At 48.4% G+C, this 17,233-nt stretch overlaps 1 protein-coding gene and 1 pseudogene across 1 annotated transcript; both read right to left on the reverse strand.

Moving 5' to 3' along the window:
* Positions 1-1,407: 1,407 nt before the first annotated feature.
* On the reverse strand, positions 1,408-2,343 carry LOC140911979 (enamelin-like; annotated as a pseudogene).
* A 168-nt stretch (positions 2,344-2,511) lies between these two features.
* Positions 2,512-13,717, reverse strand: LOC140911980 (enamelin-like). The gene is given in 4 exon segments (XM_073346137.2): positions 2,512-2,606; positions 2,609-3,034; positions 3,037-3,377; positions 13,650-13,717. Coding segments are annotated over 4 exon segments (930 nt in total).
* Positions 13,718-17,233: the final 3,516 nt, after the last annotated feature.

Raw genomic sequence — 17,233 nt, forward strand, 5'->3', positions numbered from 1 at the left:
AGCTTCTGCAGCCACAGTGCATATCACTGAAAGTGCTAGAAAATCCGTTCGTTATCAAAAGCACTGATTGCACTTATGCTGAGTACAGCAAATGCAGCTGATATGCAAAGCTGCCCTGTTTCACAGGGGGTTAAGCACTGGTTTTAAAAGGAGGGTTGATTCCTAGCAGCAGACATCCTTTTAGGGTTTTTGTCTAGACAACTTTTGTTTGGGAATAGGCAGCATTGGCAGTAGGTTAATAGAAATAAAACGCCTTGCAGTATCTAACTTATCTAGTCAAACTCCAAATTCTGTTAAACTTGTTACTTTTCTAATTAAAACAATTCCACAGTGCTGGCCTCAAACCCCTGTAGAAACCCTATTGTAGGGTGCAGTGTCTGGGGATGTTACTGGAGCATTTTTGACCTACTCTCTGGGTTGTCTGAAGGTAGAATTATTAGAAGTAGGTCAGCTGGCCATACAGATTTCCCCCCTAGACTGCCTGTTTCAAGCCAGCCCAGAGGCTTAATCCCACGAATGCTTACCGAGCATTATCCTGATCAGTGCCATGGTTTCAATAGTACCGCTAGCAATATGTTCATTAGCAAGGTTCTGTGAAGTCAAGCCCCAGCGGCTGCTAGCTATCATCATCTCATGACTATTGGATGTCCTATGTGAAAGTTACTCAACAGATTTTAGGGCCAGAAGGGACCACTATAATTATCCCATCTGACCTTCTGCACAACACAGACCCTTGCTCTGTGGCCCTGATTCAGCAAACCAGCCCCTCTCAGCCAAGCAGTCAAGCATATGATTAACTTTAAGCATGTGCGTAAGTCCTATTGATTTTAATGCCGTGCAGTAAGTGCTTTGCTGAGTCAGGGCCTCTATTCAGGGATGCCATTGTGTAGCACAAGGAATGCTAAAGATTTGTTTCCAGGAAGAGTGACAATGCTTTTATTGCTCTGCTCTCCTAAGGGTATTATTCCCCTCTCAGATCCACACACTGCATCTCAGCACCATTCGCATCTGGTGCAAGCAGAGAAGGATCCAAGTATCAGAGCTGAGAATTCATCCCATTCATGTTGTATGCTCATGTCACATGGTCCCTCAAGGGAAAGAATATGGACATTTCAAAACCAGGGGGACCCTTGGTGCAGAACAGACATTGCTGTTGTTCCAAAAGCAGTTGGTGCGAAGCACAAATCCGTTCTAAAGGGATAGGATGGCATTAGATTTATACTAATGAAATTTTACACGTATTGAAAATTAGCAGACAAGAGCATGCATGAAAACTACACCCACCCACACACTCTGCCTGTATGTTTCTAATGAGATTAAAGATAATAGCATCATTTTTATTGCAACATCAGCACAAAGGTATCCGCCAGTTTTATTTCTCTGATCTTAAAGGCCAATTTGCACTTGTTAGTTTTGCAATAGTAGACAGTCTGGCATCCTTTCCTCTGGATCATTTGTCATATCTCCTGTTAGAGAACTGGATGGAGAAGGATTTTCTTCTCCATTTGATAGCTCAGCCTTTAGCAGTGCCTTGGTTTCCAAAGCAAAGTGTTTGCTTTTCTAGGGGGCATTATTTGTTCTCGTGTCTTGTCACCAGGTGGTGCTACAGTGCTGGCCAAATACTGCGGTAACCTGTTTCCAAAGCATGGTACCCTTCCAAAGCCATGTGCTGCATGGTTTTGTTTCCTATCACCTTCGCTACCCAGAGCTGCACTTTGGATTCCTTCCTGCAATGGCCCTTCTTTGGGAACATCACAAGCTTTTCAGGCACCGCTTCACCATTTTTCTTACTGAACTGACTTGCTCCAAAGATTTGTGCAAGGACATTGTGTCCATCCCCTTTACGGCATTTCTAATTGGATCTGCACCTGCTCCAGGGTAGAATCCATGTCTCTCTTTCTTCCCTAATGTGATTTTAGAGTATGGCGTATTCCTTTCCTGATCTGATGTTCCATCTCCATTTTCTTGTGGACTAGGTGCGGGGGGAGGGGAAGGGGAGGGGGTGGTTTCCAAGCACCAGTGAGCTGTTCCTTTGACTAGTCTGAATACCAGCTGGGTATCAGACATGCTTGGCATGCTCTGAGTTACTACATTCAGGATATTGTGAGCTTCCTCTTTCTTCCCAGGAAGAGAATCTGACTGGGGGAAAGTCTAGCGGAAAAAGGGATTTTCTTTTGGTGCTGGAGAATTCCCTGCACAGCACAAACGGCCAGAGGAAGGATACGCTGCATTCCCTCTGTGATCTGCTGGGTTGCCATCTGGGACTGACATGGTGACTTTCTGGTGTCCTTGCTCCAGTGAACCAAACCCTCTCATCTGGACACACCCGTACTTCCAGGCCATCCCAGCCAGATGCTTTAGGTTCTCTCTAAACCCAGCTGGGAAACTATTGGGGTACGGTGCGGTCTCCGTCTGTCCCAATAAACCTATTTCAGGGCCCCAGGAATATCATTCTGAATATCGCGATCTGCCTTGGTGAGACGGAAGGCTCTGTAGCTGGGAATTATACTCCTAGTCCCACGAATTGCCCAAGGGGGTGCTCTCTCCTTCCAAACACACCACTAGAATTAAATGGAATATTTCCCGTTTGCTTTGGGAGGGAGGGGCATGTCATAAGCTGGAAAATTCTCTTCAGGAGCCCAGGGGTTAATTTCATTATACTGTAAATCTCCCCCAAGGCTGGATGGGTTGTCTGTAGAGTACTGGAAATAGACCTGCTGCTCTGTTAGATCACATGGGATGTACTGTGGGTTCCCATGTTGTCCAGCTGGGCTGCCCTCAGGCAAGGGCTGCTCATGGCCCCATTTTCTTTGTCCAGGGTAAGACTCATGCCCTAGCTGATCAAAGCGTTCGCTTTGATAATAGCAGCTTCTTTGCCTCTGACTTGAAGGAGAATCTGGAGGATAAAAGGGATTTCCCAGTTGCCCTCCTGGGCTGATGCCAGGAGAGTTTTTTCTGCCATCCCAAAATCTGCCCCTAGAGTAAAGCACATCTCCCCTTTGACCATAGGAATAACTGTCAGGGTAGGAAATGCTCCCCTCTGGCCCAACGAGGTACCTGATGGGTACACCGAGCCTTTGCACTGCCCCATTGTGCCTGCTTGAAAGACCGGGGAGTTTTGCTGGTGATGCCACACCTCACCTTCTGGACAGGGAAAACCGTCTCTTTCAGGATAGGAAGGGTTAACTGTCTGTCTCTCCCAGTCATGCTGACTGGTTACCGGCTCAGACAGATGTCTCCTTGTATCTAAAAAGGCACCCTGAAGGGATGGCTGGCTTGTCAGTTGTGTCCCAGAACCTGGGATTCAACCAGTATCTTCCCTTGGATGACAGAAGTTGTCAAAAGAAAGGCAGTACTTGTCGCACCTTAGCCCTGGTCTACACTAGGACTTTAGGTCGAATTTAGCAACGTTAAATCGATTTAAACCTGCACCCGTCCACACAGTGAAGCCCTTTATTTCGACTTAAAGGGCTCTTAAAATCGATTTCCTTACTCCACCCCTGACAAGTGGATTAGCGCTTAAATCGACGTTCCCGGCTCGAATTTGGGGTACTGTGGACACAATTCGATGGTATTGGCCTCCGGGAGCTATCCCAGAGTGCTCCATTCTGACCGCTCTGGACAGCACTCTCAACTCAGATGCACTGGCCAGGTAGACAGGAAAAGAACCGCAAACTTTTGAATCTCATTTCCTGTTTGGCCAGCGTGGCAAGCTGCAGGTGACCATGCAGAGCTCATCAGCACAGGTGACCATGATGGAGTCCCAGAATCGCAAAAGAGCTCCAGCATGGACCGAACGGGAGGTACGGGATCTGATCGCTGTTTGGGGAGAGGAATCCGTGCTATCAGAACTCTGTTCCAGTTTTCGAAATGCCAAAACCTTTGTGAAAATCTCCCAGGGCATGAAGGACAGAGGCCATAACAGGGACCCGAAGCAGTGCCGCGTGAAACTGAAGGAGCTGAGGCAAGCCTACCAGAAAACCAGAGAGGCGAACAGCCGCTCTGGGTCAGAGCCCCAAACATGCCGCTTCTATGATGAGCTGCATGCCATTTTAGGGGGTTCAGCCACCACTACCCCAGCCGTGTTGTTTGACTCCTTCAATGGAGATGGAGGCAATACGGAAGCAGGTTTTGGGGACGAAGAAGATGATGAGGAGGAGGAGGTTGTAGATAGCTCACAGCAAGCAAGCGGAGAAACCGGTTTTCCCGACAGCCAGGAACTGTTTCTCACCCTAGACCTGGAGCCAGTACCCCCCGAACCCACCCAAGGCTGCCTCCTGGACCCAGCAGGCGGAGAAGGGACCTCTGGTGAGTGTACCTTTTAAAATGCTATACATGGTTTAAAAGCAAGCATGTGAAAGGATTACTTTGCCCTGGCATTTGCGGTTCTCCTAGATGTAGTCCTAAAGCCTTTGCAAAAGGTTTCTGGGGAGGGCAGCCTTATTTCGTCCTTCATGGTAGGACACTTTACCACTCCAGGCCAGTAACACGTACTCGGGAATCACTGTAGAACAAAGCATTGCAGTGTATGTTTGCTGGCATTCAACCAAAATCCGTTCTTTATCTCTCTGTGTTATCCTCAGGAGAGTGAGATATAATTCATGGTCACCTGGTTGAAATAGGGTGCTTTTCTTCAGGGACACTCAGTATGGCCCATTCCTGCTGGGCTGTTTGCCTGTGGCTGAACAGAAATGTTCCCCGCTGTTAGCCACAGGGAGGGGGGAAGGTTGAGGGGGTAGTCACGCGGTGGGAGGAGGCAAAATGCGACCTTGTAACGAAAGCACATGTGCTATGTATGTAATGTTAACAGCAAGGTTTACCCTGAAAGAGTGTAGCGACTGTTTTATCAAATGTGTCTTTTTAAATACCGCTGTCCCTTTTTTTTTCTCCACCAGCTGCATGTGTTTCAATGATCACAGGATCTTCTCCTTCCCAGAGGCTAGTGAAGCTTAGAAAGAAAAAAAAACGCACTCGCGATGAAATGTTCTCCGAGCTCATGCTGTCCTCCCACACTGACAGAGCACAGACGAATGCGTGGAGGCAAATAATGTCAGAGTGCAGGAAAGCACAAAATGACCGGGAGGAGAGGTGGAGGGCTGAAGAGAGTAAGTGGCGGGCTGAAGAGAGTAAGTGGCGGGCTGAAGACAGGGCTGAAGCTCAAATGTGGCGGCAGCGTGATGAGAGGAGGCAGGATTCAATGCTGAGGCTGCTGCAGGACCAAACCAGAATGCTCCAGTGTATGGTTGAGCTGCAGCAAAGGCAGCTGGAGCACAGACTGCCACTGCTGCCCCTCTATAACCAACCGCCCTCCTCCCCAAGTTCCATAGCCTCCACACCCAGACGCCCAAGAACGCGGTGGGGGGGCCTCCGGCCAACCAGCCACTCCACCACAGAGGATTGCCCAAAAAAAAGAAGGCTGTCATTCAATAAATTTTAAAGTTGTAAACTTTTAAAGTGCTGTGCTTAAAGTGCTGTGTGGCATTTTCCTTCCCTCCTCCACCACCCCTCCTGGGATACCTTGGTAGTCATCTCCCTATTTGTGTGATGAATGAATAACGAATGCATGACTGTGAAGCAGCAATGACTTTATTGCCTCTGCAAGCGGTGATTAAAGGGAGGAGGGGAGGGTGGTTAGCTTACAGGGAAGTAGAGTGAACCAAGGGGCGGGGGGTTTCATCAAGGAGAAACAAACAGAACTTTCACACCGTAGCCTGGCCAGTCATGAAACTGGTTTTCAAAGCTTCTCTGATGCGTACCGCGCCCTCCTGTGCTCTTCTAACCGCCCTGGTGTCTGGCTGCGCGTAACCAGCAGCTAGGCGATTTGCTTCAACCTCCCACCCCGCCATAAACGTCTCCCCCTTACTCTCACAGATATTGTGGAGCACACAGCAAGCAGTAATAACAGTGGGAATATTGGTTTCGCTGAGGTCTAAGCGAGTCAGTAAACTGCGCCAGCGCGCCTTTAAACGTCCAAATGCACATTCTACCACCATTCTGCACTTGCTCAGCCTGTAGTTGAACAGCTCCTGACTGCTGTCCAGGCTGCCTGTGTACGGCTTCATGAGCCATGGCATTAAGGGGTAGGCTGGGTCCCCAAGGATACATATAGGCATTTCAACATCCCCAACAGTTATTTTCTGGTCTGGGAATAAAGTCCCTTCCTGCAGCTTTTGAAACAGACCAGAGTTCCTGAAGATGCGAGCATCATGCACCTTTCCCGGCCATCCCACGTTGATGTTGGTGAAACGTCCCTTGTGATCCACCAGAGCTTGCAGCACTATCGAAAAGTACCCCTTGCGGTTTATGTACTCGCCGGCTTGGTGCTCCGGTGCCAAGATAGGGATATGGGTTCCGTCTATAGCCCCACCACAGTTAGGGAATCCCATTGCAGCAAAGCCATCCACTATGACCTGCACATTTCCCAGGGTCACTACCCTTGATATCAGCAGATCTTTGATTGCGTGAGCTACTTGCATCACAGCAGCCCCCACAGTAGATTTGCCCACTCCAAATTGATTCCCAACTGACCGGTAGCTGTCTGGCATTGCAAGCTTCCACAGGGCTATCGCCACTCGCTTCTCAACTGTGAGGGCTGCTCTCATCCTGGTATTCATGCGCTTCAGGGCAGGGGAAAGCAAGTCACAAAGTTCCATGAAAGTGCCCTTACGCATGCGAAAGTTTCGCAGCCACTGGGAATCGTCCCAGACCTGCAACACTATGTGGTCCCACCAGTCTGTGCTTGTTTCCCGAGCCCAGAATCGGCGTTCCACAGCATGAACCTGCCCCATTAGCACCATGATGCATGCATTGGCAGGGCCCATGCTTTCAGAGAAATCTGTGTCCATGTCCTGATCACTCACGGGACCGCGCTGACGTCGCCTCCTCGCCCGGTATCGCGTTGCCATGTTCTGGTGCTGCATATACTGTTGGATAATGCGTGTGGTGGTTGATGTGCTCCTAATTGCCAAAATGAGCTCAGCGGCCTCCATGCTTGCCTTGGTATGGCGTCCGCACAGAAAAAAGGCGCGGAACGATTGTCTGCCATTGCTCTGACGGAGGGAGGGGCGACTGACGACACGGCTTACAGGGTTGGCTTCAGGGAGCTAAAATCAACAAAGGGTGTGCCTGTACATCAAGGAGTATTTCAGGCAGGACTGCACGGAGGGTTCCAATAAGAAATGGTGCACCTAAGTTATCGTTGTTATTGGAACAAGGAGGTTAGCCTGGCCTCTGATTGATACATGGCTAGATTTACCTCGCTGCACCTTCTCTGTGAGTGACTGCAGTGTGATCTAGACAGGGGAGGAGGAAAATGAGTACAAAACAAATCTGGTCTATTTCTTGTTCTGACCCACTCCATCTATCTTTTACATCTTTGGCTGGCAGCAGACTGTGCAGAAGGACTGCATGCCATCCACCTCTCATGGCTGCTTGGCAGAAGATGGTACAGTACGACTGCTAGCCATCTTCATCTCTTGCCTGCCTGGCATAAGATGGTACAATACGACTGCTAGCAATCCTCATCTCTTGCCTGCCTGGCAGAAGATGGTACAGTACGACTGCTAGCAGTCCGTATCGCCTGCCCGCTCACCATAAGACGGTTCAATAGGACTGCAGGACTAAAGAGAATGACCTGGTCAAGTCACTCCAAATTTAGTCCCTGCGCCCATGTCTGCCCAGGCGCTCCCAGCCGACGTGGCCAGGAGCACCTCGGACACGACGAGGACGACTACCAATCGTATTGCACCGTCTGCTGCCAGAAGGCAATGGGTTGCTGCTACTGTGCAGCAAAGCCGTACCGCGTCTGCCAGCACCCAGGAGACATAGGGTGACGGTTACCTGAGCTGGCTCCATGCTTGCCGTGGTATGGTGTCTGCACAGGTAACTCATGAAAAAAGGCGCGAAACGATTGTCTGCCCTTGCTTTCACGGAGGGAGGGAGGGAACGGGGGCCTGACGACACGTACCCAGAACCACCCGCGACAATGTTTTAGCCCCATCAGAGTGCTCCATTGTGACTGCTCTGGACAGCACTCTCAGATGCCCGATTGTTTGCCATTGCTCTGACGCTGGGAGGGGCGCTTACAGGGTTGGCTTCAGGGAGCTAAAATCAACAAAGGGGGTGGCTTTACATCAAGGAGTATTTCAGGCAGGACTTCACAGAGGGTTCCAATAAGAAATGGTGCACCTAAGTTATTGTCGTTATTGGAACAAGAAGGTTAGCCTGGCCTCTGATTGATACATGGCTAGATTTACCTCGCTGCACCTTCTCTGTAAGTGACTGCAGTGTGATCTAGAAGAATGAGTCCCCTAGAAAGGGGAGGGGGGGAAGCAAATCTGGTCTATTTCTTGTTTTGATCCACTCCATCTATCTTTTACATCTTTGGCTGGCAGCAGACGGTGCAGAAGGACTGCATGCCATCCACATCTCATGGCTGCTCGGCAGAAGATGGTACAGTACGACTGCTAGCAGTCCGTATCGCCTGCCCGCTCACCATAAGACGGTTCAATAGGACTGACTGCAGGACTAAAGAGAATGACCTGCTCAAGTCACTCCAAATTTAGTCCCTGCGCCCATGTCTGCCCAGGCACTCCCAGCCGATGTGGCCAGGAGCACCTCAGACATGACGATGACGGCTACCAGTCGTACTGTACCGTCTGCTGCCACAAGGCAAGGGGTTGCTGCTACTGTGTAGCAATGCCGTACCGCGTCTGCCAGCACCCAGGAGACATAGGGTGACTGTTACCTGAGCGGGCTCCATGCTTGCCGTGGTATGGCGACTGCACAGGTAACTCAGGAAAAAAGGTGCGAAATGATTGTCTGCCCTTGCTTTCACGGGGGGAGGGAGGGAACGGGGGCCTGACGATATGTACCCAGAACCACCCGCGACAATGTTTTAGCCTCATCAGGCATTGGGATATCAACCCAGAATTCCAATGGGCAGCAGAGACTGCGGGAACTGTGGGATAGCTACCCACAGTGCAATGCTCCGGAAGTCGACGCTTGCCTCGGTACTGTGGAAGCGCTCCGCCGAGTTAATGCACTTAATGCACTTAGAGCATTTTCTGTGGGGACACACACACTCGAATATATAAAACCGATTTCTAAAAAACCGACTTCTATAAATTCGACCTAATTTCGTAGTGTAGACATACCCTTAGAGACTAACAAATTTTTATTTGAGCATAAGCTTTTGTGAGCTACAGCTCACTTCAGTTTGCCCTAAGGTAGTAAAGCTGGGATCTGGAGAACTTCCTTCAGCGCCCCTGTTCTGCCCCCAATCCATCTCTTTCCCCCAAGGCCCGGTCCCCTGTTCACTCCTTTCTGCCCTCCCCCACTCCACTGTGGCCCTGAGACCGGACAAGCTTTGTGCCCCCACCATGGCCCTGGGGCTGCATTGGGGAGCAAGAGCTCCTCCAGCCCCGGGGCCGTGGCGGGGGAGATTTTTCTGAGGGCCCCTAAGTGGCCAGGGCCCCTGGGCAAGGGCCCCATGAGACAATGCAGTAATCCGCCATTGCCCCTCCCACAGCCTCCATTACGTGCCGCCCATGCCTGGTATATGCTTTCTACTGACACCAGTTTTCGACGTCTAATTTCTTGCAAGAAGACATGATACAGTATAAACTTGGGGAAACTGGTGTGGATTTATCTTTCATGCTATTTGTGTCTGTGGTGGAGTGTATACCCCCACATTGGCAGTCAAAGGGTTAACTGGTGCAGACCAATTAGTGAACCTGGTTGCACCCGTAGGGTGGGCCAGGCCTAATTTAGTATTAGGCCCAACTGGGGAGGAGTTGCGTGACTGATACAGGAAGGACTTCATGGCAGAAGGGCCTGGGGATGATCTCCTGAGAAAGAAGTTCTACCAAAGGGTCAACAGAGAGACACAAACACACAGAGAGCCTGAGGCGAGACAGAGAAGCGTTGGATCGCCACGGACAAAGCTATTGGAGGCCTGTAAGAGCCTAGAAAGGAGCTGAGGGAAAGAGCCTAGAGACTGGATCAGTGAGGAAGTGGTCCAAGAAGACAGCCAGGAGTGAGGAAGCAAAGGCTTGCTTAGAGGCTTGCTCCAGTGTTCCTGAACTGGAACCCAGTGTGGGGGGGCTGGGTTCCCCAACCAGACCCCAAGGAGGATGGCATGAAACTCCCTGATAGGGTGGGTGTTGAGTCCAGAATCAGGCCCAAGACCTGGTGTGAAGCTGCTGGATTATTTGTTTGGCAGATCTCTGTTACCCCACAAAGGGGTGGGGGACCTGTCCGGAGTGCAAATTGGCAAGAAGCAGATCACTCCAGGTACTGGAGGAGGACAGTCTGCTATGCCACGACCAGCCATGAGGGGGCATGCTGGCTGGTGCATTGCTCTTCTGCAGTGTCCTAGTGCTATGTATTCAAAAGTGAACTAACTCGCCCTGAGGAACCCCCCCCCCCCCCCCCCGCCCCCATAGATATTATGGAAAAGGAAGAAACTCCAGGTTTAATCTTCAGAATTCCACCAGTCTCTGCCAGGAATACTAACTCCTTGTCAGAGGGCACTGCGTGGTGTAATTAGATAAGGTCTTCTGCCTCTAGCTCAGGTAGGTGGGGACCAAATTCATTATCATTCGACATCTATTTGGCAGCTTATGTGACACCAAGGATGAACAATAGATGCATCAGAATTTGATATGTGCAATAATATTAGAACCAAGTAAAGGAAAAACTTACTTGGGGTGAGTTCAGCTAGGCAGATTGGCCATACTGCACCATCTGCAATCAAATAAATTCTGTGTTTAACTGAGATGTGCCCATTAAGCACTAACCGAGCACCAAACGGGGGTTACATTTCTATGTTCACAGCATAGCGTGTGGCTAGCAGAACAAATTTCTTGACTTTGGCCTTCCATTTTCATCCGTTCTCCATAAACTTCCGCTAATAATCAGGCCCAGATTCAGGCATGGCCACTAGAAGCTCAAGCCTAGGGCTGCTCCTGGTGTCCCACGTGACAGCAGAACAGAAACTTTCACTTATTAAAAAATATTGTGTTTCTTGTCCTCATTTATGATCCAAGCAGACAGCTTAAAACAATAGCTCAGTGAAGTATGTGCTGCCTCGTTCATCGTAAAGGGGTGTTTTACTCCAAGACCCACTGCACAAGGTTCCCGAACCGACCACCACGTGGAAATCTGGTCGTACCATGTGTTTCACTTTGTGAACCCCTGCACTAAAACCCAACAGCAGACCCCCAGGAGAAGACTGTGAACATGGTAGGCCCCTGCTGCCACTATCCCCTCATGAATGCAGCGTGGTGTGGGCAGGATTCATCACGCACACAGCCCTCTGGTCAGGTGAAATGGGGGCTGAATCCTCTCTCCTTTCCAGGCAGCCTGACGCCTGTCTCAGACAAGAAGAGGTGGTCCTGGAGATTGCTTTGGGTTGGTGATCCTGGAGGAGAGGTGAGGTGGTGAACTCCCACCAGACCTGCAGGTGGCTGTTATGTGGAGCAGTGTGTACGGCTACCACCCCATGTGGGGGCAGGGCCTTGGGGTTCCCCTTTGGAGGGTGTGCCTAGAGACTTGGATAGCTTTAATCTGGCTCCGGGAATTGCTGACTTTGAACTCTGCAGCTCCTCTCATATCTCCTACAGCTCTGCCTATTATCCCCAGCGCCACATTGCATCTGCACTCCACCCTCTCAGGGCCACTTCTGCCGAGAGGCCTCCTCCATGTGTGTCTCGCCTTTCTCACTGAATGCATCTCGCTTCCCAGTGGGCTACCGCGTCCCTCCTCTCCAGACTCCAGCATGTTCAGAACATTGTGCTTTGGTGTCTGACGTTCAAAGAACTCTGACTACATCACCCCCTGTCCCGCTAGCTCTCTCTTCCCTTTAGGCTCCAGTTCAGACTTTCCCTTGTTTCTAAAATATTTATTTTTAAAAAACTATTTGACCAGCTCCATTAATAACTACTCCACAATCCAGATTTCTAAATCCAGTTTTATTTATTCTGTTTAATAGGCTTGTAGCACTGTGTGCATTCACCGCCGTGGCGCCTCCTGCTGGTCAGTCCGGGAATTAGCTCCTTCCAGCCTCAGAGCACCTCCAGCTGGTCAGTTTCTCTCCTTTGGTTACCAGCCCTGTTGTCTCCACCACCTCTGGCCCTCTGTCTCTCCCACACCCTTGGGGTGCTGCCCCACAGCAGTGCCCCCACACTCAGGGTCTCCCCTCCTCAGGGTCTCCCCAACCCCCCGATACCCACTTTGACTCAGTGGCTACTACCAGTCTTCATCTAGCCCCCTTTCTCTGGGGCAAACTGCAGTCTGTAGTGGCCACTCATCATCGAAAAGGGGTTGGACCGGCTGCCTCTGCCTGTCCCTGGGCCACACCTCTACAGCCCCAGTACCTCCTTAGGCCTTTAACAAGGCCTCAGCCTGGGGAGTTGCCAGGCAGGAGCTCCCCAGCTCCTCTTACCCCTCCCCAGCACTGCTCTGCCCAAAGGGCCCTGTGCTCCCAGGCAGCCAGGTTCTTCCCACTCCAAGCTAGAGTGAGACTGTCCCGGCTCCTGACTCACAGCCCCCTTATCAGGGCCAGCTGGGCCCTGATTGAGCTGGCCACACCTGGGGCCAGCTACTCAGCCAGCCTCCCTCAGCTGCTCTCACTCCTTTTATCCCAGGAGCAGGGTAACAGCCCAGCTACAAGGCTGTAGTGTGGATCACTTCATGTGTCGTGAGTCCCGTTGTGCACTCCATTGCGGCCCAGCAGTGCAGGACGTGTGACCCAATACTGTCAGCTGAGCTAATTGCCCCCCCTAATTTGTTATTCATGATAGTTGATAGTGAGTTTATGCTGTGGGAGCGAGGGTTTCATCCTCACAATTTTAAACAAGTGGGATTTAAAATAATCCAGTTCAAACGTAAAATATGTATTTTGATTAAGGGAGGGACTTTCCAAGGCGCAGGATCATTTAGCAGCAGAAATCCCCTTGCCAGTGGATGGGACTCTTGCTCCTAATTCACTAACGCTCTTCCAATGAAACGTGTGGTCCTTTGAAAATTCCATCCGATCCCCTTTGCCTAAAAATAAGCCACCGTCCGATTTTCATCTCTTAGCATGGAAATCTGGTCGTACCATGTGTTTCACTTTGCGAACCCCTGCACTAAAACCCAACAGCAGACCCCCATGAGTAGAGATGAACCCCAGGGGAGCCGACCCCAGAGAGAAATCCTCATTTGACTGTTGGCATCACCTAATCTCATTTTTTGCAACTCATAGGGGTGGAGCTTTTGTGGGTGGAGTTTGGTTTTGTAGGCGGAGCATAGAAGAGTTCCGCCACGCTTTTTTCCCAGTTTGACCCCGTCCTTCAGGGTAGGCTTGAGGAATAAGCACTGCCATCACCAGCCCTGTACTTCAGCTTGAACAGTATATCTGAAGAAACAAAATTCTTCACTACACCAATCTCTGGGCCTGATCCAAAGCTGGTTGATGAAGTCAGTGGAAGGACACCCACCGATTACAATGGGATTTGGATGAGGCCTTCTAATTTGCCCTCAACGGTTATTGGAGGCAATTGTAATGAAAGAATCATAGAATATCAGGGTTGGAAGGGACCTCAGGAGGTCATCTATTCCAACCCCCTGTTCAAAGCAGGACCAAAGAAAGTGGGACATGTAGTTACCGCTTCTCTTTTGCTTCCAAATCCAGCCTTATGAGGCAGGCGCATTTAGGATAATAAAAATACGTCATTGCAGAATTAACACAAACAGGTTGTTTAAAAAAATTGTTCGAGCTGGTTGAAAAAACAAACAAACCTATTTTGCAAAATAATCCAAAGAAATTTTTCATTCCATTTGAAATTTTTCCGCAATTTTTTTCATTTTTTGACAAAAATTAAAAACATCTTGTTCAAAAAGTGTTTTGTTTCAGCGGGATAAGAACCACTTTCTCTCGCTGTACTGTTTTTCCATTGGAGGTAAAAAGGGGGGAATAAAGCAAATGCAAGACAGTCTCTTCCCCCCCTCTTCCCCGTCACTGAAACGGCATTTAAAAAAGACTTTTCATTTGAAATTTTTCATCTAAAATGGAACATTTTGAAAAGAATGTTCATGGGGGAAAAAAAATCAGACATTTTCTATCAGGGTGGGGGAGAGAAATGCTGAACGTATCCAAGTAACTCTAGAAATCAAGAAAAATAACATCATGCGGGCGAAAGACTGCAATTCTCACCGGCACAGCAAGAGGAACAGGAACTGGAGGAACATCCTTCACCTTTGCACTTGGGAAGAAATGACAAAAGTGAACGGTTCACTGTAACCCTGCAGGTCTCTTTGTCCCCCTCTAGTGGCTGACTCAAATAAGAACTTTGAGTCTCCCACAGCCCCATGCTAATAGAGTGGTTCTTTAGTCTCATGCTTTGAGATCTAGAAGGGCATCATTCCACAAGTCTCCTCCAGGAAATTTATATGAGACGTAGAAAAACAGGCTGATAGATTGGCTGAAGCTAAGACAGGTTTAAATGGTCATTTAGACACAACTCACCTGGCTATGCCTAGTTACTCTAGATAATTGGTGCTTTACCAGAGAGCCTCAGTAATAAAAGGGGTAAAATCACATTCGCTCAGAGCTGTGGGACACCTAAGAAAGATTTTTTTTTTAAAATAAACTTTGAAAGGGGGTTTGCAGTGCGATGGTGGCACAGAGTGTCTGTTTCTGCTGTGGAAAGCTCTGGAATCAACTGAGCTTTCAATTGACCTAATAAGCAAAAGAGTGTAAGTAAAGCAAGCAAATAAAAACTGCTTAGAATCTATGCGTTCTTTAAAGAATTATTCTACCTGTATGTTTTTGACTAAGGATAATGTGGAGTTTAAATAAACTTATTCAGAGAGGTGTGAACAGGACAGAATTTATTTTCAGAGACAGTTTTGCAGTTTTTTTGTTTTGTCAAATACTACCTGCTGGCATTCCAGGAATTTCTGAATCTCCAATCTGTCTGTCTTCACTGTTTGTAATGGACACAAAATCACAAGTTGTACTGCTAGATGAGAGATTTTCCTTTCAAATTCACCAGTACTCCTCTACATCCAAAATTGCCAAATTTCAGCTGGATCCCAAAATGTTATTGGATATTCATTTCTCAGTTAAACCCATATTTTCTCTTAAATGACATTCTACAGTAAAGCCTAATAACCCAAATCTGAACTAGCAGTATATATAATGCCTTAATTTTAATTGTTCTATAATTAACTATTTTCTTTTGGACCTGGGGAAAAACGGATTTCTAAATTTCAAAAGTTTGAAGGAATTGTGAAAAATAAATGTATCACCTATAAATCTTAGAAAGTTCTCTTGGGACCATAGCTGAGATGGGTGAGATAATTTTATTTCTGTTTAAAAGCTATTAGCAGGGCAACATTTAAATGCTGTTCCAAATTTGCAGAACCAATCAGCGGTCAGGAACATGATCCTCATATCATTCTAGGTTTCGACCCAACATCTGGCAGTGTATGGTTTAGAATGTGGTGTTATATGAACTGCCAGATGAAAGTCTCTTATTAGGTTTAATAACAAGTTCAAAAAATCAGCTTAGAACAGTAACATTCACAGGCTGCTCCTCTAGCTAAAAGAGGTAACAATGCAAAGCTCTCTGCTTTTAATGGCAGCTGACCTTATTTAATCAGTCCGTAAAACAGCTGCGCTGGTTATATAGTTTACAAACACCGACATTTATTAGTAAGCTGGTAGCACGGCATACAGTTTGCTAATACTCCTAATTAATTATGGGTAATTATCCTCCAAAGATAGAGGATTGATTCTATGCAGATAAGTCCATGGGTGTAACAAGAGCCAATGGCTGGAAACTGAAGCTAGACAAATTCAGACTGGAAATCAGGGGCAGATTTTTAACAGGGAGGGTAATTAACCATTGGAATCATTCACCAGCGTTCTGGCTACTTTAAAATTAGGGTCAGAAGTTTTCCTAAAAGCTATTCCTGTTCAAAGTAGAGCATGAATTCAGGGGAGTTCTGTGGCCTGTGTTATGCAGGAGATCAGAATAAATTATCATAATTGTTCCCTGGGGCCTTATAATCTATGGATGCTAAGAGGACTCTTTTACTTAGTTAATAGGGAAGAATAATTCTCACCAGTACAGGAATGGCCCGGTGAGAGTCTGTGGCCTGTGTTTATTCAAGAGTCAGACTAGATTAGCACAGTGTTCCCTGTGGCTGGTAAATGTATGCCTCCATTCAAGCTGCAAACTGGGCTGCAAATTTAGGCAGAGCAGACTTTCTGGTGAAATTTCTCATACAGCCCGTGTGTCGTTGGGCCAGCTATATGGCAGGACCAGTGGTATTGCAGTATTATTCGATTTGTGCAACTGCTCAGTGCACTTCTGGTGACACCCGGTACGCTCGGCAGCTTTGTACATTGGGTATGTAGCTAACCCACAGAGTAGCCCTCTGCCTGTGCCCCTGCCCCACTCGGCTCCCTTTGTGCTTCCCCAGTGGGCTGGAGAACGGCTTTAACAGATCTGCTGGGGGTTCCTGGTGTGCAGGGTGATCCCCCAAGGGTCTACCTCCTGCTGCGTCGCCGACGCTATGTCCAGACACCTGGAGGCGTTGCTGGTGTGGAGCTAGAGGGCAATGTGCTCTGGCTATCCCCAGCTGAGGGTGCAATCTCCCGGGGACTATATTAACAGGGGTAATTTAGAGCAGGCTCAAGGGTAAGGTTACTTCCCCAACCTCAGGTCCCACAACAAGTACAGCTTGGTTGGACCCAGGGATCTGGTCCCTGTTGTCCACAGTCTAATTACACACTGTGTGAAAAAGTCCTGCCTTTTATCGGGTTAGAAATGTCCCACCTTGAACATCCCTTTGTTCCTGTGTTACAAGACAGGTTAAACAGAAGCTCCTGATCTACCTTTCCTAGACCATTCACTACTTTATATAATTTTAATATGTTCCCTCTTATTTCTCTCCTGTAAGGCAGTGATTTTCAATTTGTGGTCCATGGACCCCGGGGGGTCCACAGACTATGGCTGAGATTTCCAAAGAGGGCCACGCCTCCATTTGAAAATTTTTAGGGGTTTGCAGATGAAAAAAAAATTGAAAACCACTGCTGTAAGGTAAACAGTTCCAACCTTTTCAATCTCTCTTCATATTAAGACGCTGTCTAGACCCTAGATCATTCTCGTTGCTACTTTCTGAACCCCAGAAATTCTGCAGTAAATGTTGCAAATCAAAATCCAGGATCCTAACACCCCAC

This window comes from Lepidochelys kempii, chromosome 5 (assembly GCF_965140285.1).
Source record: "Lepidochelys kempii isolate rLepKem1 chromosome 5, rLepKem1.hap1, whole genome shotgun sequence".
NCBI classification, from domain to species: domain Eukaryota; kingdom Metazoa; phylum Chordata; order Testudines; family Cheloniidae; genus Lepidochelys; species Lepidochelys kempii.